Source organism: Chamaea fasciata, unplaced genomic scaffold, assembly GCF_029207755.1.
Source record: "Chamaea fasciata isolate MVZ Bird 193981 ecotype frontalis unplaced genomic scaffold, bChaFas1.0.hap1 SCAF_1, whole genome shotgun sequence".
In the NCBI taxonomy this organism is placed as follows: domain Eukaryota; kingdom Metazoa; phylum Chordata; class Aves; order Passeriformes; family Sylviidae; genus Chamaea; species Chamaea fasciata.
The window spans coordinates 43,303,620-43,331,134 of record NW_027094086.1 but is presented as its reverse complement, the minus strand read 5'-3'; the positions used below and the strand labels follow the sequence as shown (position 1 = coordinate 43,331,134).

The window sequence follows — 27,515 nt, the reverse complement described above, 5'->3', positions numbered from 1 at the left end:
TAGGTTGGAAAAGACCTGTAAAATCATTGAGTCCAACCACTAAAACAACACTCCCAACTCCACCACTAAACCATGTCCCCAAGTGCTGCATCCACACCTCTTTTCAACACCACCAGGGACAGTAACTCCACCACTTCCTGGACATTCTGTTCCAGTTTCTTTGGATGAAGAAATTTTTCCTAACAGCCAATCTAAATCTGCCCTATCACAAGTTGAGGCCATTTAGCCTACTCCTATTGCTTGCTACTTGGGAGATTAATATAAATGTGAAAATAAGGAAGTATTTATCTATTACTCAAACTTGAAAAAATGTGGTTTAAAATTTTCCAAAGTGATTTGGCATCCAAAACTGAAGATGAATGCCTAAGATGCCTCATTGACATTAGCTGAATTTTCCCAAAGGCATCATTAAGCACTTGTCTGTGTGTTGGGCTCCCAAAACCTAGACAGTCCCTAGTGCTCTCCTGTATGTCAGCTTTTTCCTCAGGTATTGCAAGACCAATTCGTTTTCAAAATAAAATACTGCAAATATGCCACAACTCTCTCACAATAAATTATTAAGATCTAACACAATGTCCTCAGATGTCTAACATATTTGTAACAGTGTGCAATATCTAAACAGCACTTTTTCACAGAAAATATGCAAAATATGTTACAGGACAGGGAACACATGATCTTCAAATAGGAGTTTTTAATCAGAACAATGTAGTGAAATGTATGACAGAACTGTCCTACACAGCACAGTTGCAAAGGACTCAGAAACCCTTCTACAGAGTATTTTTGAATTTAAAGACTGAATGAAGTACAATACTGCCCTATATTGGATGTACTTTTATAGTGGTTACAAACTGGAAGAGATTAGATATTGGGAAGAAATTTCTTACTGTGAAGATGATGAGGCACTGGATTGGGTTGCCTGGAAAAGCAACAGGTGCCATTGAAACTCTTCAAGACCCAGTTGGGTGGGGCTTTGAGCAAAGTTATCCAATGGAAGGTGTCACTGCCCATGGAAGAGGAGTTGGAACTAGACGAATTTTAAAGTAATTTCTCACCCAAACCATTTTTAAATTCAACGATTCTATGAATTGCTAGTACAGAATACTGGAATATGAACAACTGGACTGGCATTTTAATGCCTCTAGCACTACATTTCAGTTGGGTTTGATATATTTTGCTCCGTCTTGCAGTCCTATGATAAACATCCAATTGTAACACCTACTAGAGGATTTGATGAGATAGCTAGAAATATTTTCTCTAAATGACAGAAGAGGCTTTCTGAAACATCTAGTGATGTTCAAATCACTTTTTTAAGTTTCCAGCTTTGAAAACACTGAATTGAAACATTACACCTTGATTATGATGGCACCTTAATGAAACAAAGTATGTCTTAATATAACCATACTCCTGTCTAAAAGTTTAGCAAATGTATCTTTCCAATCAACCACCATGCTGCTGTTGCTGCTGCTATGCCTACATATGGGACCAAGTCCGGGTCTGCCTATTTGAGCAATTTCAGCAGGGCTAGTGGAAATTATAAACGACTTATGTGAACAACAGCAAGAATATCCATCTGACTTTATTTACGTAAAAATGAAGTATTTTGTCTAAAGTAGTCATCCAGGCTTCTTTTTTGTTTTATTGTTGATTCATGAGACAGCTGAGGATGGTTCATCTAAGTGCTTCACTGCTGCTGAGGGAGCCAAAGTCACCTAATTTCTCCAACAAATCTAGGCACAATTATCTCTATCCAAGATTTAGCTGGTATTTTGCAGTGACAGAGAACTCCAGGAATCATCCTGCTGACTTAACTCCTTCAGTGTCAGGTGAGGATTGTATTGAATACTGATAGCACTTTACTAGCAAAACTCCAGAGGACTTAGGAAAACTGAGTATGATTTAACATTGTTTACTGTTCCCCTTAAAGTCATATACTGAATTGGCTTCCTGTCCTTAAACAATTGGCACAGGCCAGTTAATCAAGTAACATTGCAGCAAGAGTTCTCAATCTAAGTCAGAATCACAGTATCAAAACCCACTGAAATATTTACTTTTTTTTGCTGATTTCAAGCTTAAAGGTAAACTGAGTGAACATTCTTTTAACCTATCCTTTGTTTTTTCAATAAAAAGGGGATTTCTTTTCTACATCAGAACTTATTTCCATTTCAGAGGGCAACAAAAAATTGAAACAAAGGTCAAAATTGCATTCCTATATTTTCCTCTCTCACAGGATGTAGAAAACTAAGTCCTATCAGGTTGGTAGGTATTTTTTACTTTTATTTTTAATTCTATTTCCAAATACCATGCCTTTTTTAAAGCTAACTTCTTCACGTTTTGCAAGGTTAATGGAAGAAGTGCTACTTCTTCCACTGCTCACTTTTCCAAAATTGCCCATACTTTGAAAAGTCATTAAAATGCAAAACCTGTCTGAGGAAGATTCAGGAGAAAGTTCTTAAAGATCACACGAGTATTCACTTAACTGTTCTGTGGTGAAAAAAGAAGAAAAGAATAACAAATCTAACAGCCTTAGAAAAACTGTTTCTAGAATTTTTTTTCAAGACTATATGAGATCTAATGGTGAAAGTCCAAGTTTATCAGAGAGTAGCTTTGGCCTTTTTCAACCAAGCTGTCCATCAGACTTAAATAAGTTAACCACTATCAAACAAGGGTGAGATGCTTACAAAGGGAAGTGTCCAACTGACAGAATTTGGAGTATAATGCAAAGTAATAACTCTATTAGTATTTGTAGATCTTCATGTAACTGTTCTTGTGATAATTTTCTTAATGCTTCCCAGCTTGTTCATCAATTAGATATGCATCCCTGAATCTACAGATCCTCATTTCCCTGAAAATGCTTATGACCTTTCCAGACATAAAAGCCTGGAGGACTGAAAACCCATGTGACTCAAGGGCAGCTGGACTTTTCAGCACTAAATTCAGTAAATATTGAAAGATTCATCTTCCTAAAACTTAAAAGCAGAACCTCGACAGCTATCCCAAGTAACCTTAATGAGGCAGATTTCAGAAAACAACCCCCTTCAGGAAACCAGTCTGCACTGAGGTTGCTCAGTCTCAATACAGACACATGACAAGCCACTAGACATATTCAAAACACCTTGATCAACATGAGCACAGTTGTAAATTGTTAAAACTCCTCCCTCGGCCAACTCGCACGACCAAGTGACAGCGGAAGTGAAAGACACAGAGCTTAGTTATTTGTTCTTGAGGCTGGAGGTAGGACAGGGGGAGCTGGGATGAACAACACTGGGACCTAAATCAGGAACTGTCCTTAGGCACAGTGTGACTCTTCTCTGACACATCCAAACTGGTCTCTGGGCAATGAAAAGCATTTACGACTAGCCTTTTCTCTCCAACACAGAACACTTTGCTTTTTGATACTATTGTCTTGTATTACAGAAGTACTTCGAAGGAGGGTTTCCTTTTGCTTAAAAAAGGAAGAATTTCTTTGTGAATAAGAGTTAAAAGTCTTAGTCTTGCATTGAGATTCTCACAGAAAAAATGGCACATCTGTGAAAAAGATAGTTAAAGATGCAATTTCAAATTGAATGCAGTGAGACTGATCATAGGAGATCATGAAGATGGGAGGAAGCAGAGAGTAGTAAGAAAATGTAACTATTAAGACAAATTAACCTCATTTGATTATTTCTAGCATCTGAAGTTTTTGTGGACTATAACTAAATAAATGCATGCCATATATCTCCAGCATCTGTCTACTAATTCTTTTTAATTGGCAGTTATCTATCACAGAGCCTGGGACAAGTCTAAACCAAAGATTTGAAAAACATTAGTGAAATAGACCATCTGACTATTTCAGGGAGAAAATTCCTCTTGCATAGCGTATAGAGGTCACAAAACACCTAATCTAAAAACAGGAATTCTCACTGATATCAATCCTTGAGAATGAGGAAGTAATTTTTTTTTCTTTTGTTTATGGGCTAATAAAGAGAAAAAGAAATAATTTCTTTAAGAATACAAAAATGTTTACATTCTCAAAGCAATACAGCACAATGCAGGCAGAAGCACAACCTAGAAATCCCATTGAAAAGACAGTGATTTCAATATTTGACAGATTTCCCTCCTAATGAAAGATTCTGAGCAAGATCACAGAATCATAGAATTTAGTAAGAGAACATCCTCAACAGTCCATTAGCAAGAGACAACGGGAGGAGAAAAAAAAAATCTTAAAATTCATGGGGAAAGCTGAGTGCCTTATTGAGGTACATACTTGTGTCAGAATGAAAAGTGCACAACTACAAGCTGCACAGTCAAATGGGCAGAGCATTTCCAATGTAGGAAGGGAGCTTCTCAAACGCGTATTTGTAACAAGAAGCTGTGCAAGCTGCCTTGAAGTCCACAGACAACTATCTGTCATAAGTAGAAGCAGAATAACTAAAAGTAATCTCTTAAACACAATAATACTAAGAATCATGTTAATTAACAATACGAACACTCATGAGACTGAGCCTGTTTTATTGCCTCAAAGCTAGAAATGGCCTGTCATGCAGTAAGAACTGTCATTGGGATTACAGATGGCAAATAACTGACAGACTCAGGCTCCAGGCATGCTTTTTCATCTTTACCATGCAGTTTTATACTAATTTAACACAGTGTTTACATTTGCTCTTTACTTTCCAGTATGACGCTGTAGATAACTGCACAGTTCTACACACAGTCTGAACTGTCATATGCCATAAAAGAGAATATTCTCTTTTTCTCATGCAACTAGATACTCCAAATGTAACATTATGAACCTGAACAAAACAAAAAACTTGTATTTAACATGTGTATAGCAAAAGACATCTCCTGTGGAGGTTATTATCTGACACCCTGTTTAATATAACAATGGTACTGGTACTGCTGCTGAGCAGATCATTATTCTGGTTTGCTGTATTTGAGGGTAGCCCTTATTCAAAACACCATAGTGTCCATTCATGATTGTTGTGAACAAATGTTATTAACCAGAAAAGGTGATTCTTCTCCATTACCAAAATGGTAAGTACATTTTAAAAAATGTACAAATGCCTCTGTCCATGGTAGCATTTAAAAAATGTCTATAATCAAGAGCTGATGATAGAGCACCTTAGAAATCCAAAAATTAAAAACCCAAAGGGATACACATTAGATTTCAGAATTATTCAAGACATATGCATTAAAAGCTACTTATTGTCTTAGGAAGTTGATGAGAGCTCCTCCAGAGATTTGGAAAGTCTTTGGCTCATATTCCTACCTGCAAACAGGGACACAGGACAGATATCCCTTCAGGCCCAAGAGGGCTGCAGTCTTTGGCATGAGTTCCAGTGCCTTGTCACTTCCATTCATGGGCAAAAAGTCAATGTTTCAGGGGGTGATTTGTTTGTTTAGAAATAAATAAAGCCCATCATAAACTGTCATGAAACATTATAAAACCAGGAAATCTTTCTCAACTATAAAGATTGCCTATTTGGATCATATTTCTGGTAATCTCTGCTCTTTTTTCCCTCACAGGAATAAATTTGATCCCACAACCTTTATTCATATGGAAGTAACATTTGCAAATGTGCACCAAAGTCAAGCCAACCCAGCTCTCATGGGCCAGAGTGTAGCCCCTTGTTCAGACTGCAACACAGTTGCAGAAGTCTTTCAGATGAAAAAAAAGAGCCAGTTTACATAACTGCTCATCAGCATGAATAATGATAGTAATAAGACCATTAATTGGAACAGTGAGGAGACTTGCTAGCATTGGCTAATTTTGTAAGTATTTTCTGTTGAAAGTACAGCAAAATAAAATATTTGGCTTCATGAAAGCTGAAATTGCTGTTAATGAATTATTGTCAAAGTGAGTAAAGGCAATTTAATGCTACTTAATATATTGTAGGAAATATTTATTATCTGTCCTTTTTTTTGTTTTGGACGTCTAAACAATCTGCCATGTACACCACCAGTCAATCTTTGGCACTTCTGTCTGTACAGATGTCCTTTATTCTACCTGTTTTTCTTCATCTGAGCTTTCATTGTTCAGAAACAGTGTTATTCCGATATTTCAAATAATAAAACCATACAGTTGATTAGAGTACACACAAAAATTTAGTTTCTGTCTTTGTTTTTTGTGTTATCAAATAGTGGTCTTACCCTACAAATAAGCCTGATATTTTGTTCTTAAAACTGTCAGCTACCATCTTAAACAACATATGGTACTCATAAATATTCTGCAAAAACTGCAGGAAAGAGAAAGACAGAGAGAAAGAGAAAAACAGTAAAATGCAATCATCTCCAATAATTCTTTAATGTAATCAATGGGTTGGCAGATGATTCATTAAAAAATGGTATGTTTAATCACTAAATGATACCTAGTTGTAACAATGAGGTGTTTTTGATGTCATCTAAAGGTCAGAGAGATAGCTAAGACACTAAACACAAGGTGTGTAGCCATCTAGTTTCTTCTGACTTTCCTCCACTTTGGAAATACAAACGTTTTCTAGAGATAAGGAAGGTGCCAATTAATGAGAAGGCTTTATTTACCCATTGTTGTGCTACTGAGTAATACTAAAATAACTATGTCTGAAAACACTGTCAGTTGTATACCATGATAATCCTCAAGAGTTTTGGTTCCATTATAACTACTAAACTATTGGGATGCTCAAATTTTCAGTTTGATACAACCATTAAACATGTTTTGCACACCTATATTTCAACAGAAAGATTTCAAAGGAGTAACTTTCACTGATAAGTAATAAGTAATTGGCTGAAGTGTACAAGAAAATACCCAAAGCCAAAGCCATTGACGTTATTACACTGGGCATTTTCTTCAGTATAGCCTTTCTCTACAAGGATCAATTTTACAGAGCTTACTAGAATCCAGCTAGCAGAGGCATTTTTGAGAAAAAGCCATCTTACAGCAAGAATTTTCCAGGCAAAAATCTGTAATTCTGAAACTGTAACTTAAAGTAAGATATAAGTCACTATATATAATCCATAGTTCAGTTTCCCTCCTTATGCCTTGCTTTGTCCTTCTTTTCCTATAGATCCATATTTTCATATAGATCCACGTGAACTCTAGTGTCTTATAGCACTTTCAAATCCAGGGGAATAAATTCAGGAAGAATGAAGGAGGGAAAAAGAAATCTCTGACCTGGTATTACCAAAGAAAACCAAAAAAAAAACAAAAAAAAACAAAAAAAACCAACCAAAAAATAAAAAAACCCACAAAAAATAAAGACGCTAAGATGAAAACAAAATAGTGCCATGGATTTACATATGGGGTTTTGATGGAAACTAGGGCTGGGTTTTAAGTCAAAACTCACCATCTCAAAACCACTTCTTTTCATCCGCCTGCAGGACTTGAGGTAAGTACGTATGCGTTTTCTGGCACGCTCTTGATACTCAGGGAATTGTCGCCTGCATGAGTCAATGATAGCCTGGATCTTTTCTTTGGGCTGCTTAGAGATTGGGACCATTCGGTCCAAGTTTTCATCTACAAACAGCCTGACAAACATCTGTTGGCAAGAGGGAGACAGAGGAGATGGGTTTGGAGGGCAGCTCTCTTCTCTTCCTAGCTTCCTGGCTTGATTACTGGTAGGAAGACACTTTTTTTTTCTATCCACTGAAGAGCTTTGTAATGGGAAGCCAGAAATATAAAGCAAACAGTTCTTTAAAGGGTTATTTGGGGTGGGGGAGGGTTGGGTTTAAAAAAATAGACAAGAAAAGAATAGTCTATAGGATACAGAACTTGTGAAATAAACCAGAACAGACTGTGAAAATAGGCACTACTTAAGTTTCATTATTAACAATAAGCTGTGATTGCTAATCATTTTATTGAACTGACTCATATTTTTTCTTTGTTTGAACAATTGCTTGTGTTTTCATGCATAATTATATACATTGGGAAAGCAATAGAGAACAGCTGACCACCAGAATGGCCTCCTGACAAAACTAGCTACAGCCTCTTTCCATTCAATGGGTGAACATGCACATCCACACAGCCACACACACAGTCACACATGCACATATACAGAACAAAGCTTTGTTTTCCTCACTGGTAAAGATGGCACTCTGCCTCAAAATTCTAAATGAAACACAGAAAATCTGTCGTCTGTTGGCAAGAGTTTAATGTGCGTTAAGATAATTATTGAAATAAATCCCGCAAATTAATGTGCCTTTCATATTGTCAAACTTACCCAAAAACAACAATGCAAAAGGAATAGAAGAAGTAAACAAGGTGGGTACAAGAGGGCTTACGTTAAAAGCTTTCAGTCGCTCAGCTTCTACCCCATCTGATTCATTGACCTTCTCAGGATCTTCTTGCTCGTCATGGTCATCCTCATCCTCATCTCCTCGATTCAGAGACAGATCTTCAGCACCTCTGCCTACACTCTCATTCTTGCCAGAGTCATAGCTTGAATAGCTATGTGCAGGGGACTGAAAATAGAAAAAAGATTATGCTTGTAAAAATTCTCAGCAAAAATAAAGTCTTACTTATCAAAAATGCCTGGTAAATATTTCAAGAATTCCATTAATTCTTTTTATACTTTGTTCAACATAAAGTTCTCCTAATCTTTCTAAGAGCAAACAGTGCATAATTATATTCATTTCAGTGCTTTAAAAAAATGTGACCAACTGCAAATTCAGTAAATCTATTAACAAATTAATTACCTATGATGACTTCAGTTAACCTGAAATCTTTGCCATACAGCCTTGTGTAAGTACTACTTACAGAAGTTTCTTATAAATACTAACTTCTTTGTCTTAATCAAGATGTAAATAAGGGACAGCTGACTTGAAAAAACTCTAAAGAATTAAAATTTAAACATTTCAAGGCAAAGAGGATTCAAGTAGGAAATACTGATATTCACCCAATGAATATTAAATATTATCAAGAGATGCAAAAAATTATTCAAAATAAGGAGATGATAATGTTCTAGTTTCACTTGCAAAACCCCAGAATGAATTAGAGATGTGTAGGTTTACATTTCGAATGCTCTCTGAGAATCATGTAGTAAAACCATTTTCTCTTTGAAAATCAGCATTCAGAACTTTCCTCTGAGCAGAAATTCATCTTGTTGGATAAAACAGATGACCATCTCAATAAATTGTATCCACTTGTAGGACCAAAAAGTTTCCAATTACCAAAACTTAATACAGTGCATTTTCCCTTACAATATCAAGTCCTCAGTTAACTGTTCCCACTGCACACACTTCAAACCGTAGACCATAAAAAGACATCAGTAACAGAAAGCCTTCCACAACATAACATTCTACAACATACAACTTAAAGATCAAAGCTTTTCCCCAGCCACACAAAAATATCAGAGAGTATCTCCACCAGAGCCATCAGATTCACATTTAGGTCAATCAGAGCAAAATTTTACTTCTATATCTTAGTGCTGTAATGTTTCACTATTTTTCTCTCTTGCTTCAAAGCATTCTGTAGTCAGAATCAGGTGCTACATGACAAATTTCACACACACACTTTTTTTAGATGCCTCCTCCCTTAATATCACCAAAAGCCAGGAGCATAATTCCTCAAACAAAAATGCATTTCAAATGGCATGCCTTGAACCACATTCTGAGCTTCCTAAAATTGTCTTTATTTCAGAATATTTCACCAGCCATAGAATGAGAGTGCATAGTGAGGCAGAAGGGAAAGACAAACAAAACCATTCATCCATCAGGTATATTTTTTTGCTTTATTTTCTTCGGCTTCTTTTTTTTCCCTTTTCCCATTTTCATGTCTATCTTACTTTGGTCCTCTGTACACCATCAGTTTTAGAGTCACTTGCCTTGCCTTAAGAGCACTCCTATTCCAAGCCTCCCTTTTTTATATATCCTCCCCAGACTACATTCTCACAGTACCAATCCCCTGGAGTTCCAGTTTTTAACCCCTAATGCTCCTAAGGTCAGAACTTGCAGTCCATCTCATCCCCTTCCCTGAGTCTCTTGACTCTCTAGACCACTCTTCATTCCCTAGACCCTTAGAGCAGACGTAGGAAGAGTGAGGAAACATCAGAACAAAACAGAAGAGCCAAACTCTGGATAAAAACAGCTTGAACAGGTACCAAGCTCAGCACCACCTTTTCTGGGGCAAGAAATTAGCCAGGGTTCAAGGTGGCAGTTGTGAGTTGGCATGAGAAGATAAGGCTTGCAAGGGCAGCAAAAACAAAAACTCCAGTTCTTGATACACTGATAGCTTGTCTTGTGAAGATGGTGAGTATCCACATTGCTGCCCAGTCAGGTAAGTTCAGGGTCCATCCTAAAGGAGGTGATGTCTGTATCTTATCAGTGTCTAGCATATGTAAGCAAATGTGTTTAACCTTGCCAATGGCTACCAGAAGGCCAACAGCTGCAGCCTGGTAGCCTGTAACAAAGGAAGGAGTGATTTCCCTTAAACCTGAAGAGATTCTCAGAAGACATTTTTTTAAAAAAAGAAAGTTACAATCAATTAATTGCTACTTTTGTACAGTGCTATGCAGTAGAAGATCTGACCTACACTGTAAAACTTGTACTTCTGTAGTTTTTTCGTTTCACCTGTCACTACAGCTATATAGCATGCAGAAGGCTTTGAGATAATCAAAAAGCCATTTCATGTACTAGGCACCACATTAAGCATAGAAGCTGCTGCCCTAAAGAAACCTACTGACTGAAATCCTTGTTGTGCAGACACTTGATCTCACATGTGTCATTTCATGAGACTAAATCCAATTAGTCTACTCATGTGCACAAAGTTAAACAGATGCAAAACTGATTTCAGGATGTACATATGTTTCGGCTGAATGCCAAGATCATAAATTATGCACCAGGGTTGAGATTTCCTTTTGTGAACGAAACAAATTCAGGCTGAAATGGCTTAAGTATGTCTCTCAAAAATGCAACAGTTGGGGTGTTTTTTTGGGTTTTGGTTCTGTTTTGGTTTGGTTTTTAAAGAAAGCATTGCATAGAGAGACTTGTCCAACATATTCTCTAAAATTTTTATGTGAACAACAACTTTAACATCCTAAATGAACTGTGGGGAATAACAGTCTGAGAAAGTTGCATGGCAGGAACCCATATTTATTCATTGTGAATTTGAAGACCGTGTACAGTACCAGGAAAAATCGGTGTTATTCTTCTGGCTGTTTCATTAGCAAACTGAGGAAGAAAAAAGCTCACTTTTTTTTGCAAACTGAGTTTGAAAAAGCTCAGTTAAGAACAGAATTTCTACCTTTCTGTATTTCTACACAGATGAATATTGATTCAGAGAAGGAAAAGATCTCCCACTTGTGTTGACTCTAGTTGTGCAAAAGCCAAAAAGGGTTTCCTTTTGCTACTCCATTAAGCAGCTGCAGTGCTAAACAAGGGGTGGGAGAGCAAAAGACAACTCGTACTCTGTACACAATACCCAATTTTAGGTCCAATTTTAGGTGGGAGCAGCCTTTTTATCCTTTCAAAAGGCTGTTCCCACCTTTGACAGACAGGAATATGCTCTTTCAGATTCCTGAACAGACCTTGACATTTTACGGTCTTGCAGTAAACTAGACTGAAAAAGTGAACCTGGCTAAAATGCTTTGGTTTTGCTTGCTTGTTCGTGGATTTGGTTTTTTCTAATAGTTGCCAGTCTGCTTAAGACAAGAATCAGTTCTTGGCTCCAGTTCACCCCCTAAAAGCAAAAACCTTTGCGCTGACAGGAAAGTATGAGCATGGAGGGAGCATACACATTTCTGTTAATAGCAATGAAAGATTAAATCTTGGTGGAGTAGAGGCATTAGTAGATGTAAGATGTTTCACAGGTGAATGTTTTGTGCTTAAAAACTCAGGGACGGATAAAAAAGTGACAGCAGTGACAAATTATTCAATGAGAACAAATAAGGCCAAGGCTAAGGACAAGATTATTTCCATCTCCAAACATTTAGATGATTATTGATCTGTCTTGTACATACTGAGATGCTGATATTTATATTCTGACCACTTTGTCCTTGCCCTTTCTTGAAGGTTCTGAGTTCATTATTTTAATCTCTTCCTTGCAATAAGAAGTACTAGGCAGTACTGCTTTATTAAAATGAAAGTTAACGTTCATGTCTAACAGCCTGTTTTTAGAAGGTTGTGACATGAACTATCAACCTCTTTCTAAAACATTACAAGTCAGCAACAACATTCACCTGAAGTCAAATCATACAACAGAAGACCTGGGAAGACATCACAATATCATCTACTTTATCTTGCTGACCCAGAAAAAGGTCAGTTGGTCAATCCTGACCACTGTTCTTCTAGTTTTTATCTTAAGACTTCCAGCAACAGAGATGCCATGCATCCCCCAGACAACCTGCACCAGTGTTTCACCATCTGCAGAACTATTAAAACATTTTTAAGACCAACCTCTGACTTTCATAAATGTACTAAGCCTATTTATTTTTCATGTATCTACCATGTATTGCAAAGGAGGAAAGGTGTGAGTTTGGGACAAGAGCATTCTCTCCCCTCTTCATGAGACTCTTTCCAACAACTGAGGACTGTTATCATGTCCCCTCCCTTCAATCTTCTCTTCCCAATAAATTCATTTCTACAGTGAAGCCCATGTTTTCCTGATTTATAATCATTCTTACTTATCTGCTCTGGATATTTTCCATCTGTTTTGAAACCTTCTGAAAGAGCAACTCCCAAAACTCCAAAATGTATTCCATTTGTGGCCTTTCTAGGAAAAATATATTTCCTTATTGTTTGATCAATTTCTAGCATGCTTACAGCAGAAAAACCTTATCCCTTTATTTGTGGAAGAATACCCCAAAGATGCAAAAGACAGCAATGCAGACACCCCACAGTTACCAACAGAAATCATGCTGTTATTTTATGAGAACTATAGCAGAAGTAATCCATAACATTTTAAAATATCAAGTCCACGATAGTGCTTCAGTGCCTGCTGGGGTCGGACACTGGTGTATGACCACCAGACAGAGTTTGGAGGATGACACCACATGAACTCATTGCAGGAAGCTTGTCCCAGCAGAGACTCTTGGCTACCCCAGTGACTGTCCAAAGATGGCAGTTAATTACCCAACCAGAAGTTAGTCAGCGATAGAAAGCTAATTACTGAGGGTGACTATTTGTAATGACAAAAAAATGGAAAAAACATGTCTTTGCAACTTTAAAAATGCTAACATGCCCCACCTTTCCAGGGAAAGATGCCTCTGATGGAAGTGTGTCAATTCTTTTTTTAACAAAGCTTCATTTTTCACATTCACATTACATTTTACATTTACATTTAGTTACAGAGTTTTACATCTATTTGAGTAGTGTGTAATTCTTTCAGTTGTTGTATCAGGCACTCATAAACCACAGAATTCCTGTGAGCAAGAGAGACTTGCACACTACTGGCTCTCCATGATCCTCTTCTAGAAATCTGCCTCCGCATCTTTAAAAGTTACTAAATCTTTTTAATAAACAGATAAAACCACATTCTAAAGCTGGCAGAATTCTGCTTGTGCCCAGATGTACCTCCAGCCCTTTCTTCTTTTTCCTACATTTCAGTATTTTCCTCTATGCTAATGAATACACAAAAGTCTACAATGTCAGTGATGACTCTTGCAAATTATGTGTGCTTTTATGTATATTTACCCATGTGCTATTGTGTATACATGTTTTTATAGCAACTATTCCTATGACACATAAAGGGATTAGAATATTCCGATGAGAATGGGTTTGATTGCTTTGAAGATCCTTTTTTCCAAAATTATCAATTAAATTAGAGCATTATTTTAATTTTTTTCACATTTACATTTTTAACTGTCTCTACATATGATAAAGTTTTTGAAAAACGTGTAAGAACTAGCTTTTGGTAAACTGATATGAATGATAAGCATGCCTTTTTATTGACATATAAAAATATTTTAAAAGTTAAGCCTCACAAATTAAGGGAAAATTCATGTCCTATATCTCTCCCTTAAAAATATATTTGAAATTAATATTGTATTGTTAGAGTTCCGCTTCATTCCTGTGCAAACTGTGAGGTCTCCATATAGCAGGGAATTTGCCTACAGGTGGTAGTTGTGTTTGGCTTTGGTTTTAGTTTTTTTTATTAAATCTATAACACATATAATGTAAATAACACATTAGAAAGCATAAAATACTTTTAGCATATGCATGCCCTTTCGTTATTGAAACACTTGAAACTATAAATAAAAACATTCTTAATTTTTTTCCTCAATTCAAATAGAAGCCAGGAGGCATAACTGAATACTCAGGTTCAGCTACTATCCTAAGGAATTCACGATCAGGTTTTACAGTTAGAAGTCCAACTCTCTATTATTTTGCATTAATAAGCCATTTTCTTTCCACAACCTCTCTTAAATCCTATGCTTTTCTTTCTTTCAGACTTTACTCTTATTATCCTTTTTTATGGCCCCTTTAAACCTTCATATCATCACGTGTGGAACTTTACTGTCCATCTCTTTTCTCATTACAGCAAAGACTCTGAATTCCCAAATACAATTCAAGCATCTCACCATTTTTTTTCAAGATCCAATTAACCTCATTTTTATAAACTCCACATATATTTGTTCATCTAAACCATATTTTTGCATCTGACTATGACCAGTTTGCTCCTCTTCTTACACCATAACTGGCTTTTCCAGTTTCTTTATAAAATTTCACCCTCGATAATGGGAAGGCATCATTGTGTGCAATTCTGCAACCTGGAGCATGAGGAAAGCAGCATTTTTACAGGAAGAAGGGAGAGCTGAAAGCTAGAGTTTCATAGATTTGACTCTAAAAAAGTGTTATCTAACATGTTGTGTTAAGTTGTAAAGGACTTTTTTTACACAAAACTTGTATTACACTGAAATATTAAAGCACCTTTTTTGTTTGCTCTGTGTTAACAACGTGGCTTCCAGAAACAAACTGTTCAGTTATTTACAATAGGAACTAAGAAATTAAAAGATTTTGCTCCTGAATTATCTTTGACATGGTTTTCTCTCTATAGTCATTGTTTTTACAGTAGTCCCTGAGAGAACCCTGGCTGTTTCTATCTGCTCGTTCTTTCTCAGTAATTTTCCAACCTATGCCATAATATGTTTGCTTATAATATTCTTTTCAACAGAAGCACATTCATTAGCCATAAGGAAAGTATAAATTACCCAGACACTTTCATTTCAGTGGGTTTATCTGGATAACTAGAAGTTTGGATAATTGAAAGATGAGAAATAATTGAAAGACCCCCTAAAACACATAGCTTCCTGTGCTATTTTCTCCTTTTAGCTAAAATAAAGTCTGTCCTAGGTCTATCCGCACTGGTATTGACCAACATCAAAAGACATCACTTTACCCTAATAAATATAACCTCAAAAATTAAGTAGAATGTAAAAACAGAGAGGCAACTGAGATTTCTCAGTGAAGTAGAAGAATATTCTACTGGAGTAGGCTAGAGTTTAAAGAGCTTCTTTCTGATTTTTCCATAAACAATCTCTTATTACCTGATGGGGCATCTTCAGGAAAGCTCCTCCTCCTTCCCCAGCCATTCTAGAGGAGGAGAATTCTTGGGGGAATCAGAATAAGTATCTCCAAATCATCCTAGTACACCAGTATTGAGTACCAGAGCAGAGCTGATTTTACAGAGCAGACTTGCCTACTTCTTAGCTACTAAATAGCTTTTATTTTACGAAGTGGTTTTATTAATTAACTCCTAGAACTCCTGTCACTGATGTAGGAAGACAGACTTTTTCAAGCAAATAGTAAAAGAACTTAGTTATATAACCACCAATAACTAGTAATATTGCAAAATGTGTCTGCTGTGTCTTTGGAAAAAATACAAAGTCCTTTGTGGGTGTTGAAAAGTCAAACCGAAATGGTGACAGACTCAAATAAAAGATTAAATTATTTTTGGCAACACACACACAGCAATTTTGAAGTCTAAAAGGATCTCACAGAGTTTCTGAGAATTTGAGAAATACAGGTTGCCACTTAGGAAAACTCCATCACAAATTTCTGGATTTCTGCAAACCGTGTGGCAACAGAGTATTTAGACATTTTCTATAGTACACCCAAAATCAAACCAGAAGTTCTGAGTTAATTTATACTCTTTTAGGATCTTACATCACAAAATAAGAAAAAAATGTACAAGCAACCAACTTCACTTTATTATCAAAGTTAGCAACACTTCATCAGTGAGTTTCTAAGGACAATAATAGCATATTTTGCAGGTAGTATCATAGTTCAGTGAAGCCAAGAGCCTGAGGGAACCCCACATACTTTTTGTGCTTTTGGCAAAATCCATCAATCTAAAATTTCTATTGGAAAACTATAATTTCCAATTTTTGGTGAAATTTTGGCCTTTTGCCAAAACTCTTTAGTTTCCGTTCAGATTCCACAGTTTTCCCTTTGTCAGGGTTTGGAGGTTTTTATTTTCCTATTTAAATGAAACAGCAGCAGTTTATATGAGGATTAGTGAACATTTTTTTAATTGAATGTATTTCAGTGACTACTGAGGTTCACATTACAGGCAGGTAAGGAGCATTTTTGACCAGGAATTCTTTGGTTAATTCTTAGACAATTGGCTGGTAAGAGCTACAAAATATTTTGCAAAAACACTGGACTATTAATTTCTTCTCATTGTATTTAAATTGAGAATGAAACCTCTAATGCAGGCAATATATTCAGGAAGTAACTAAAATGGAGGACATTTATAAGACCTGAATATCACAATGACAATTACAATGTAGGTCCCAAGATTCTCACTCCCCTCTTTGCAGCCTGTCCTTATCTAACCGACAGAGGTTTAAGATACAAACACATCAACAAAGATAAAACAAGCAAGCTCTAACCCTCCAGCAAGAAAACATCAGAATCCCTGACAAAACCCAGTCTATCCATGAAAGATCCCACTTAATGACCAACAGTGCTACCCCTACTGTTTGAAAATATCTCAAACTGCTGCCAGCTTTCAAAACAGAAGTAGTTACTGAATACCACAATGGCCTCTTGAAGTCTGACTTAGGTAAGAAGCCAATGACAGCAAAAAACAGAAGACACAGGAGTGATATAATTTCTTGAGCAGTAGTGTAAATGTGCTAAGCTTACTGTTTTATTTCTATGATTTCAATTTCCTATGAGTATCTGTATGTAGGGAAATAATGTTGTCATAAATACAGAAGAGCAGGGTTTCCTGTCAACGCAGTATCACTGGAGGCACTGTTTTAATCATGAGCATATTGCTGCTGGAAAACCTAAGAATCCCCTTCCTTATTTTAGGTGAGGAATAAAACCAGGGAACACAAAGCACATGCAATTCACTGCTTTAGTCACAGGGCACTTGTCAGGCATCTGCAATTACCTAGAAAACTGCCAAATTCTTTTTTTTCCTTCTGTTTCCCTCCTTTATGTTCATGCCCTTTGGTTCAGTTTCAGCCATTTTTTTCCATGCTCCTTTCTCCCAAATATTTTCATTCTTTATCCTTGAACTCTTTATGCCTTTAGTTCTTTTTTGCTTCAATCTCTTCTTGATTTCTTCTCTTGTCTCTGATACTATTCACTTAATTCCTTCCTTGCTAAATTTCTCTCTGTTTCCTCTTGCCATAAATTTAAACTGTGACTTCAAAAGAGTTCAATAACCTGTTTTCTTCTTCAGTCCAAAAAGAACATAGACCTGTTGGAGCAAGTTCAGAAGAGTGACACCAAGTTGATCAGGGATGGAGCACCTCTCATATGGGAAAGACGGAGAAAATTGGGATTTTCGGCCTCAAAAAGAGAAGGCTTTGAGGTGACCCAGCTGTGGCCTTCCAGTACCTGAAGGGAGCCTACAAGAAAGACTGACTATCTATAAGAGCACATAGTGACAGGACAAGGGCAAATGGCTTCAAACTGAAAGAAAGTAGGTTTAGATTAGGTATGAGGAAAAAAATCTGTGAGGGTGGTGAGGCACTGGAAAATGTTTCCCAGAGAAGTTGTGGATGCCCCATCCCTGGAAGTGTTCAAGGCCAGGAACAATGGAGTTCTGAGTGGTCAAATGAAAGGTGCTCACATCTACAACAGGGGGGTTGAAAGTAGATGACTTTCAAGGTTTCTTCCAAGAAAAATCACACTGTGATTCTACAAAACATAAGGCTATCACCTCAAGTCCCAAAGCAAGAATCTACACTTGGAAACTATGTGTTTATTTATAAACAACACCCATTAAATCTATGACTACAGGTGAAGTCTTGCTAAGAGAACTATGACCACAGAAACTTTGTACCTGCCCCTTTAATTCACTGTCTTTTTCTTCCTCATACTCCTTACCATGGCAGTTTTCTACTCTTTTAAAGCAACAAAATATTCCCAGAGAGCAAACACATTCATACATGAAAGAGTTCAAGTCATATCAGGAATCTAGAAGAAAAGACTGACTTTTGGTTTTTGACACTCGCCTTTTTCCCCTGTCCCTACTGTATCCTAGAAAAGCTAGAGATAAAAACTACACAAGAGACTTCCAGGTTGTACAAAGTTTCAAAAGACACTTCCAGACACCGACAGCAGAGGCAGATGCAGAAATCCTAATACAAAATCACTGCAGAGTTTGTGCGCTTTAAGTATAGCAGACAACAAGAGGAGCACTTGCTTTCACTAGGTAAAGAGAAAGAAAGAAACAAAGACAAAGGGTACCTCTGTCCCATCCTTGCCAAGACTCCAGCAAAAAAGTGCTATTTGATGTCAGCAACTCCCTATAATGTCTGCCTAAGGCCACGCAGCAGCTGGACTTATTAAACACAGAGTTATATGCTGAGCTGTGCCCCTGTGTTTTCTAATACAGAAGGACGTGGAGCATTTTGTATCGTAACTCATGAGAAGGAAGAACACAGTACACACAACAAAAGTTAGAAATAACAAGGAACTAGAAGTGACGATTGGGATGAGAGAGGAAAATTGTTTAACAATGGACCTCTCTTGGTGTGCTCTTTCTGAACTCATCATAAGTTCTTCCCCATGCTGATTTCCTCTTCCTAGTTCGTTTCTACACAATGGCATTTCATAATTTCTCACACCTTTCTCCTTTCTAGTCTGAGCATGGCAAAAGTGAAAATAATTGGGAAGGAGATTAGAATCCATTGACGAAAGCAGTGGAGGAGGGAACTCCAGCTCATCTATCTCCATCATTTAGGAGAATTTTAGGCCCTCCCTCCTACAGGTTGTGTTGCTCAGTCACAACAGGCCTATGCCAGAATAGGTGAGAGGAGACAGTCCTGTTACTCTTTCTCTTCTGACCAACAATTTACATCTTCAGAAGCACAGTTAAAAGGAAAAAATAACAAAAAAAACCCCCAGTAACAGTAACATACTGAGAAACAGACCCAGGAAAAAAAGCAAACCAAATGGTTAATGACAGGAATGTAACCCAAAAGAATCTGCACAGTACTGAACAAGCATTTACAACTGGTCATGGTAATAAGACGACATATTAAAGACTGATTTTTCTAGGGGGAACCCAGGAACACAACAGGGCCACAACACAATTTTTTTGCGTATGCAAGAGAGGAGCATATTGCCTAGTGAGAAGTGAAGGGTACAATTTGAGAATACTTGTTCTTGCTTTTCATTTTGGCCTTCTACCTCTATCTGCTCATAGCAGCAATCTTTATCAAGCTTTAAAAAATTCAGTGGAGGTAAATCAGCTGGATTGTCCCAGTAAGTAGCCCTGAGAGACCGAGGTTAATGGCCCTAATTATTGCTTAAGGACCAGGTGGGAAGATTTAGAACTTGAGACCAGTCATGAAGGGACAGATGAAGACAGGGCTCCTGAGCCAGGCGGAAGGCCTGTTCTTAGTCTGCAATAGTCTGAGTAAGAGATGAGCAGATGAGATCTCTGTAGCTGAAGCTGATGGAATAGATTAATGATTAATTCCCTGCTTATCTACCACAAATAAATCTTAAAGAAATGCATCTCATAAATCAAGTAAATCTTGTAAGAAATGCATCTAATTTGACTCTCCCTGTTTAGGGAAGGATAAATAAAACATTTCTCATACAAGTAAGCCAGAGGCATTGCTTGAGGTTATCACAGTACAGCAATCATGAGAATGTTGCAGGAGAATTCCTTATAAAAGCAATTTCTACCGATTAGTTCTCCAGTTCAATGCATCCTTAGGACTGATACAAAAAGACTGGGAAGAAACCGAAACAATAATTTTTCCATTCTAAATCTATGCTGACTGTGCTTCTGTTAAAGACATGGTCCGACATTTTGGGAGTGGGGGATGGACAATATTATGAAAAGCATTAAACCTGACTCCCAGAGGGGGGCTGCTCAACAATTGCTGCTCAAACTACTCAGGCAGCCAATTCTAGCAAACAACACAGCTGTGTTGAAGAGCAAATGCTCTTTCCCAGAAGAGTCAGACAGCTCATGATAGACCCCTAAATCCCTAAAAATATCATTAAATATCTCTATTGGGTGATAGCTTTCCTGGTACCACTCTGAAGAAACCAGAAACTGTCTATTTAAACCCATAATTTTAGCTGCCCAAGATGGTACAGAACTTTCCAGCTTGTACACACATTAGCATATATTTGATACAAAAGTGAGGTGTTTTGGTTGGTCTGGTCAAGAATGAGCCCTGAGATTTTATATGCTGCCTGTTACACTCTCAGGCTTGTGAGAAGAGAATCAGTTTCCTCCAGGATAGCATGGCATATTGTAAGCTCCCAGAACAGCTGCTGTTTAGAAAGGAAATTGCACTTACAAACTTCATTCCATGCCCCAGTACTCTCCGTGATTTCTTGTAGTTGAATAAACTTTGTTTACTGCAAAATGATTCTGTCGCTTGGTACTTGGAGCTCAGTTAGAGGGAGCCATGCAGCCACCAAGCAGCACTGAAATTTCCAAGATGATCTAATAGACTTGGTCTATAAAGACTCAGACTCATTTACAATAAACAATATTTACCTTCTACTAGGAAAGATACTTTGAGTTGTGAATACCTGGACCACTTAGTTACATGCATTCACTTTAGCTAACTAAATCACCACCCTGCAATGGAGAATTCCCCCAGCAGAGTATAAAGCTGAGTATAAAATCCTACTTAGCAAAACTCTACCTTTGCCAAACATCATATTCAATCCACCTTATAAAGAAAGAATTCTGTGAGGAAAACCAGCAAGAATTATGCCAGAAAAATTGAATAAAACAGAGCATACAATGCATGTTCTCATAATGACATCATAACTCAAATCTGACTATGGTGAAATGAACAGCTATAAAAACTGCTTTGTAATATTCTCCAACCCAAATTATTTAATCGTCATCCTGCCACTAAATTCAGGGAAAAGGGATTTGATCTTATAAGTCAGCTTATCACATGAAGAGAACTAGCTGAAAACTCTAAATCCGGATCTGAGCAGGACTAAAGTTTTACAGGTTGCTGTCCCTTTTAATTTGTTTTCTTATTTTATGTGACTACTATTGTATCCTTAGCTTCCATAGATGAAATTTAAAGAAGAGGAAACCAAAATCGAATACATTTTTAAAAATCAAAGGAACTCATCTATATATCTGTTTTTAGAAAGTGCTCCCTCTCTTGCGGTGCAACTGCCTACACTGTGTGCTCATGAGTTCCCTTTTTTGCAGAGCCCTACCTGAGCTCAAGGCATGCAGTGTTGTGATCTAAAGGCTCAGATCCTTCTGGAGCACGAATATGGAATGTTACTCTCACCTGTTGCATTTTACTAAACTCAAATACAAGAGGCACAGAATTCGAGGGACAGAGGAGTTTCCTGTGAACATCCACCATCATTGTCACTGGAACAAGCATTGGTTCTGCTCTGTTGTGCAGCCGGATCAGAAAACCTGAGCAGATTTTATTAATTCCTGGGCAGGAATTAATTTTAAAAACTGAAAAGCAAGGATAACTTTTGTAAAGTTCCCTTTCCTAGAGTGTACCTATAGTAGGGCTCCATTGGAACATGAGGAAGTGTTCATGTGTGGCATAGGATGCTAATAGCTTTGTTTTCCATTGTAAGAAAGTAACACCACACAAGCAGTGGAAGCATTTAGAAACTAGTTTTCTCTGGCAAACACAACCTCTTTGGCTTTGTCGAGAAATTTTGCAACTCCAGTAGTACTTTTTTTAGGTGAATACGATGATATGGGTTCGTGCCACTGAATTCTTCTATGTAGTATATGCTTTCAACAGTGCCATAAGAAACAAACAAAACAGACGTGACCCAAGCTGGCAGTCACAGTTTACCTCTACAAGTCCTGCAAAGGAGTAGCTTTAAGATCTGCTCACTGATTCCTACACAGAGATATCCAGTATATCATATTTAAACCAGTTTGTCTTCAAAAAGTAGAACTGAAGAAACCTGACAGCCTAAAGATGTATGTCCTAGATCCCCAAGTCTCACCAGCATGCATTCTCCATTTCACTCCACATCTCTCTCACTTTTAGAGGGCAGGAGTTTGTGGCTTGTTGAGGGCTGGGAGATCACTCATTGCTCAAGCAGTATCTGCCTCTCAAAAGCCCATCTTCCTCAGGCAGTAACCTGAGTCTTCCTAGTTGAGCCAAAGGCAGATTTCACAGGTCATAGCAACTCATCATTGTCAAGATTACTACCTTGTGAAATTAGTTTTAAAGGTTATTCAGGGATAGAAAAACTGAGAGTATAAAACAACCCCTTTGGAAAAAAAAAATCAAGACAACAAATAGCAACAAACACCTTCTCACATTGATAGAATAAACTGTACCATATGGAAAGCAAAACAGTACTGTCTTGTACAAAACTTTCCTGGCAACCAAGATTTTAAAAAACATTTTTTTTACCTGGGACATAAGTAAAACAGGAACAGCCTGGCATAAAATCTCTAAATAACACTTTGCATGTAAATGTATTTTTTTGGAAAGCTATATTTTGAACAGATCTAACAAATACCTTGCAAATTATGGCTCTAGGTAGAATGAATTTCAAAGTGGTGTGTGGGAGGTATTCATATAGAGAAGAATCCCATATTCATTAGCCACTTCCATAGCATTATGTGCTATAATACACTATTAATTTTCTGGAGATATGTACAAATGGCATTATTAAGAAGTTCAAAGTACTGAATAAGTTTGGAAAATCATTTATTTATTTATTTATTTAATATACTTTACCCTCATAGCTTGACTGAAGGCAAAAAATAAAAATTGATGATTATACAAAATCTGTTAAAAGCATGAAATCACTTTCACAAAAAACTTTTGAAAAGGTGATGCTCTTTAAAAGATTCAACTTTCCAAGTAACTACTTCTATTTAATAAACCTATGAGACTAATAGGTTAACTAATGTAAGAACAGAGTGTCTGTGCACAGACATATTTCTTTTAACGCACTGCCTTCCAAGGCCCTGTTCTAAAACATGGGTGACAAATGGACCGTGCAGTAGTTTTTAATTGCTAATAAATTCTGTATTACATGCTTAATCAAAGTTCCCCATGAGTTTCAAGATAATCCCAGCTGTCTTTAAAAGTGCAAACCCCCAGGTTTATAAACTGAAATAAAAAAATTTACTATTTACCATTCAGCCTTTCAAAAGTCAGGGGAAAGGTACACAACCCATCATAGGACCCAACTTTGAGCTTACTGCCTTATGTTTTCCAGAGATCTTGTTTCATAGGCTTTAAATAATTGGAGCTATGGAAACACTATTGACATGTAAACTTTGCACACCAAAAGTGGTTGGTCCTTCACTTAATCTGATTGCTGAAAACTACACTGCCCTCAATTAACTAATTCAAGGTAAGATGTTGTCTGCTTTTTTTCCTGGTAGGATGAAAGGCTTTAGGATAGGATTAGTGAGGCACATTAATTTTTGAAATTAAATACCATCCTTTTTCTTGCCCATATCTGCCTTCCCACCAAAATCAAAAGTAAACATCTCTACTTTGTAAGATAGCCAGCTGTGGCTTGAGCACAGCCCATGGAAATTTGCCCTTGCAAAGTAAATACAAGTTCTCCCATGCGAGAGAGGAATGGGCTCTGAGGCTAACATTTCATTTTTGACCAACGCCACTTAAAACACTTTTACACTTTCTGTCATTAATCCATACCTTCACCAGCACCTTGCACTATTGCATTTTAGTTTTTCTGGCCACTTCTCTGGGGACCTGCACCTCTGTGCCCCTTCCCAGGAGCCCACCTAAGCTGAGCTATACCATGAGCTAGAGGGGTCAAGAATGTCCCAGGCTGCTCCTGTCTGGCTCCTTGCCTCTTCTGCACTGAGCTGTGACCGGCACACCCCCTCCTACTTGTCTGCTGGTCACTGGTACCTGCTGCTGACAGCTGCCCTGCCCTGCTGTTTGCTACATCAAGTCTCCATAACCTTACCCTGGTTTTTTCTTCAGTTTCAGAATTTTTCCTACCTTTGATACTTTATCAAAGGTAAATCAGTGACCTGTAATGCATGCTCACAAGATCAGATAGAAAATATCTTCTATTCTTGCCAATCTCACCATTTGTTCTAGTCAATAAATTGTCTGAGTGCTTTTACTTTTTTTTTTCTGAAATGAACAATTACAAGAAAAGGTCACTGAACTAAAGTGGTGGTAACATAAAACTCAGACCATGAACTGAATTTTGAATGGGCAGCTTTTCTGACTCCTCTATTAGCTGTTGCCTTCATATATTGTAGCAGAGGTAACAGGAAGTTTCCGCTTCTGGCAGAAGTGTAAGAAGAGGTATTGAAAGTCATGAGATCATCTGTTGGGATAATCCTGTACAAAAAGAAGAGCACCAAATAGAGTGGATCCACTTTTTGAGCTTAATTCTCTCATTAAGTAATTATGTAGCAAAGCACAATGTGGTTCATTTGGATTTACTTGTAAAGGGCTTAAGCTGAAGTTCACACCACCACAGGAGACAGAGGGTAATAATATTAAATTGTTTGTGACAATTAGGAGGGACAGGCAGATGAAGTGAAGGCCTAAAACGGCTGCATGGCAGTGAAAATGTCATGTCCTCGTGACAAAGTCCTTTCAAAAAAGAAGGAAGGAAGAAGGAGGCTATTGCACGTCCTGCCTCTGACCTGCAGCAGAAGAACTTTGCAGAGCACTGCAAGAGTTAGAGCACTAGCAGATGTTCAGATGTTCATTTTGGCCCTCACCTCTGTATATTCCCTGCTTTTTAAAGTAAAGAGGCTCTTAAGTTTTTAAATCTATGTTTTCTGTTACACATTCCAGTTAAGACTTGCCCAAAACACAGTGAATGGAAAACACTGTGCCCAGCTGCTGCAACAACAGGATTGGTGTGTGTATGTTACTGCAAGTTATTTTGGTGTACACATGCATGTGATGGGTGAAGCATATGAGCTTTAGAAGCTGGACTCCTGAAAAGAGTTTTTAATTTGAAGGTGTGTGTATAAAAGCCCACTATCAAAAGAACTTGCCAGAAACACATGGAAAGTACACAGGCCTATTAAGTAGGACATAAATTTAGCAACCAGGAGAGCACTCAGCCAAGCAAGCTTTAAGAAACAGAGCATTGTGAAATAAAGATTGTATGCTGAGAAGCAACATTTAAGGAGGAAGTGAAAAAAATTCCTTTATTAAGGTACACAGATGCACAGACCGTTTTCAATTTTGTACCGTAAATTGAAAACCCAGATATGAAGTACCATGCTTCTAGAGATTTTAACTATTATTTTTATTTTAACTCTTTTTTTCATAATTAAAAAGAAAATAAATCAACTTCTAAATAGCTACAGACAATTAGAATATTCTAACACTTCTACAGCCTCATCCTCCTGCAGTTCTCTCACTTTGGGCTACATACTCAGTACTTAGTTCAATCAACAAATTAATGGCTGTATCCATTTCAACCCTGCAAGGCCATAATCATGTTCTGAGACACATTTGGAGAAGTTCAGAGGTTAAATGTTTGTCTTCTATTCTGAGGCATATAAAAGAAACTACAGCATTAATGCAGGTGGAATTAACTGTAGTTTGTACCAAAGTACTCCAAACTTACTCGAGTATCAAGAGAAGAGCCTACACAGAAGACATCTTCCATGCAAGATGTGCAAGAGAGCATGAAATGGAACAAGAGGATGAGATGAAAGGCAACTGAGCCCCATTTCATCTTCAGAGGTACGAAGAGCACTGTATAGTACTGGCAAAGCTCACACAAGGCCAGTGTGAGAGACACATCCTTCCAGAGAGGTTATGTTGGGCACAGACTACTCTGTCCCAACTAGGGGTCCCTACAAAGGTACAAATGCCATCTCTATGCAACTGAATTCCATTCTGCTACCTAAAGCCAGGATGAATTGCCACAGCTGCCAACCTCTGTATAATGTAAATGCACTATACAAGTAAGCTGTATGACTGAATCTAAGTAAATGCATTCAACTTTAGGTCAATTAAGGTTTAATCACACAAATACTAATTATGTACCCCATAGGCTCTCTTGGGCATACATAAACCTGTTTTTATGATGAGGCCTGTAAAGATTTATGAAGACCATCAGTGAAAATGTATTCCTCATAGTTCCAGCAAAGCCCAAGTAAAAACAAACATTTAAAACCACTGGTTTGAATTTTAGCTATGGTAATAAACCAGAGGAAACTTTCCAATGGCTACTCAGTTGAAGTTGACTCTGCCTCTTTGCCTTAACTGAACAGGAATGTATGGAGATAAGGATTGGTACTGTGATTAATGTTCAGCTATAACACACAAGAAACAAATGGCTTCTCCAGCTTTTCTAGAGAAATTGATTGATTTGCTTTGGAAAAGTCAAGGAATTACGCCATACCTGTATTTACTAATCAGTAGACAGCAGTAGAACATTTTTGCCTCACAGGATCAATGTAATGTTAAGCTGATTTATTTTTATTGATAGTTTTAGAATCCCAAGTGTGCTATGCAAATCCAAAGAATTAAGATATAGGAACCTCTGGCAATTAAAATATTGATGAAGTTATAAACAACTTACTCATGTTGTATAAAGTTATTATGCAGAATTATCTTATTAGAAACAGAATAACCTAAAACTACTATTACCTATATGAACTATAGATGTTAAATAACAAATATAAAAATTAACACAGCAGTATCCTATACATTTCAACAACAAAAATTTCAACTAGGTAAAGAATAGTAAAAAGTGGAGCAAGTATTTTGAAGATGCTGCCATGACTGACTACCTACATTAAATGAAGAGAAAAGTTCTACTATCTCACAGTAAACAGTAGACTTACACAGTCTATTTTTATTAATTTCCTACTTCACATAAATAGCCCTACATAAAAGTTCTAGCTACTGTAAACGTCATTATAAAGTAAGCATTAAATATTAAAAACTCAAGTAAAATCAAGATCTAAACATAGGAATGGAGAAAGAGGCTAAAAGCAAAGCAGCATACTCCCTGCCAATTTAATATTAAAAAAAAAAAAGAAGAAGAACGAAGATAAATTATTATCTCCACAGAGCTTAGATACAGTCTTACTTACCTCTTATAGTAAATAGAATGATCTTGTATTGGCATAATGACTGCAGTAAAAATAAATATTGTCCTGGAGTTTATATCTCAAACCAGATGCATGCAGGGCAAAGTACTTA

General features: G+C 37.2%; 1 protein-coding gene across 4 annotated transcripts in view; it reads right to left on the bottom strand.

The window, feature by feature from the left end:
• Positions 1-27,515, bottom strand: part of NOL4 (nucleolar protein 4) — a 190,175-nt gene that overhangs the window by 40,451 nt on the left and 122,209 nt on the right. For 3 of the 4 annotated variants that reach the window (XM_066181863.1, XM_066181872.1, XM_066181888.1), the window contains 2 exons: positions 8,233-8,412; positions 7,299-7,490 (listed from right to left, as the gene is read on the bottom strand). In XM_066181863.1, coding sequence (XP_066037960.1) covers positions 7,299-7,490; positions 8,233-8,412 — 372 coding nt within the window. The remainder of the gene's footprint in view (positions 1-7,298; positions 7,491-8,232; positions 8,413-27,515) is intronic. The other variant, XM_066181880.1, reaches the window with a different exon arrangement.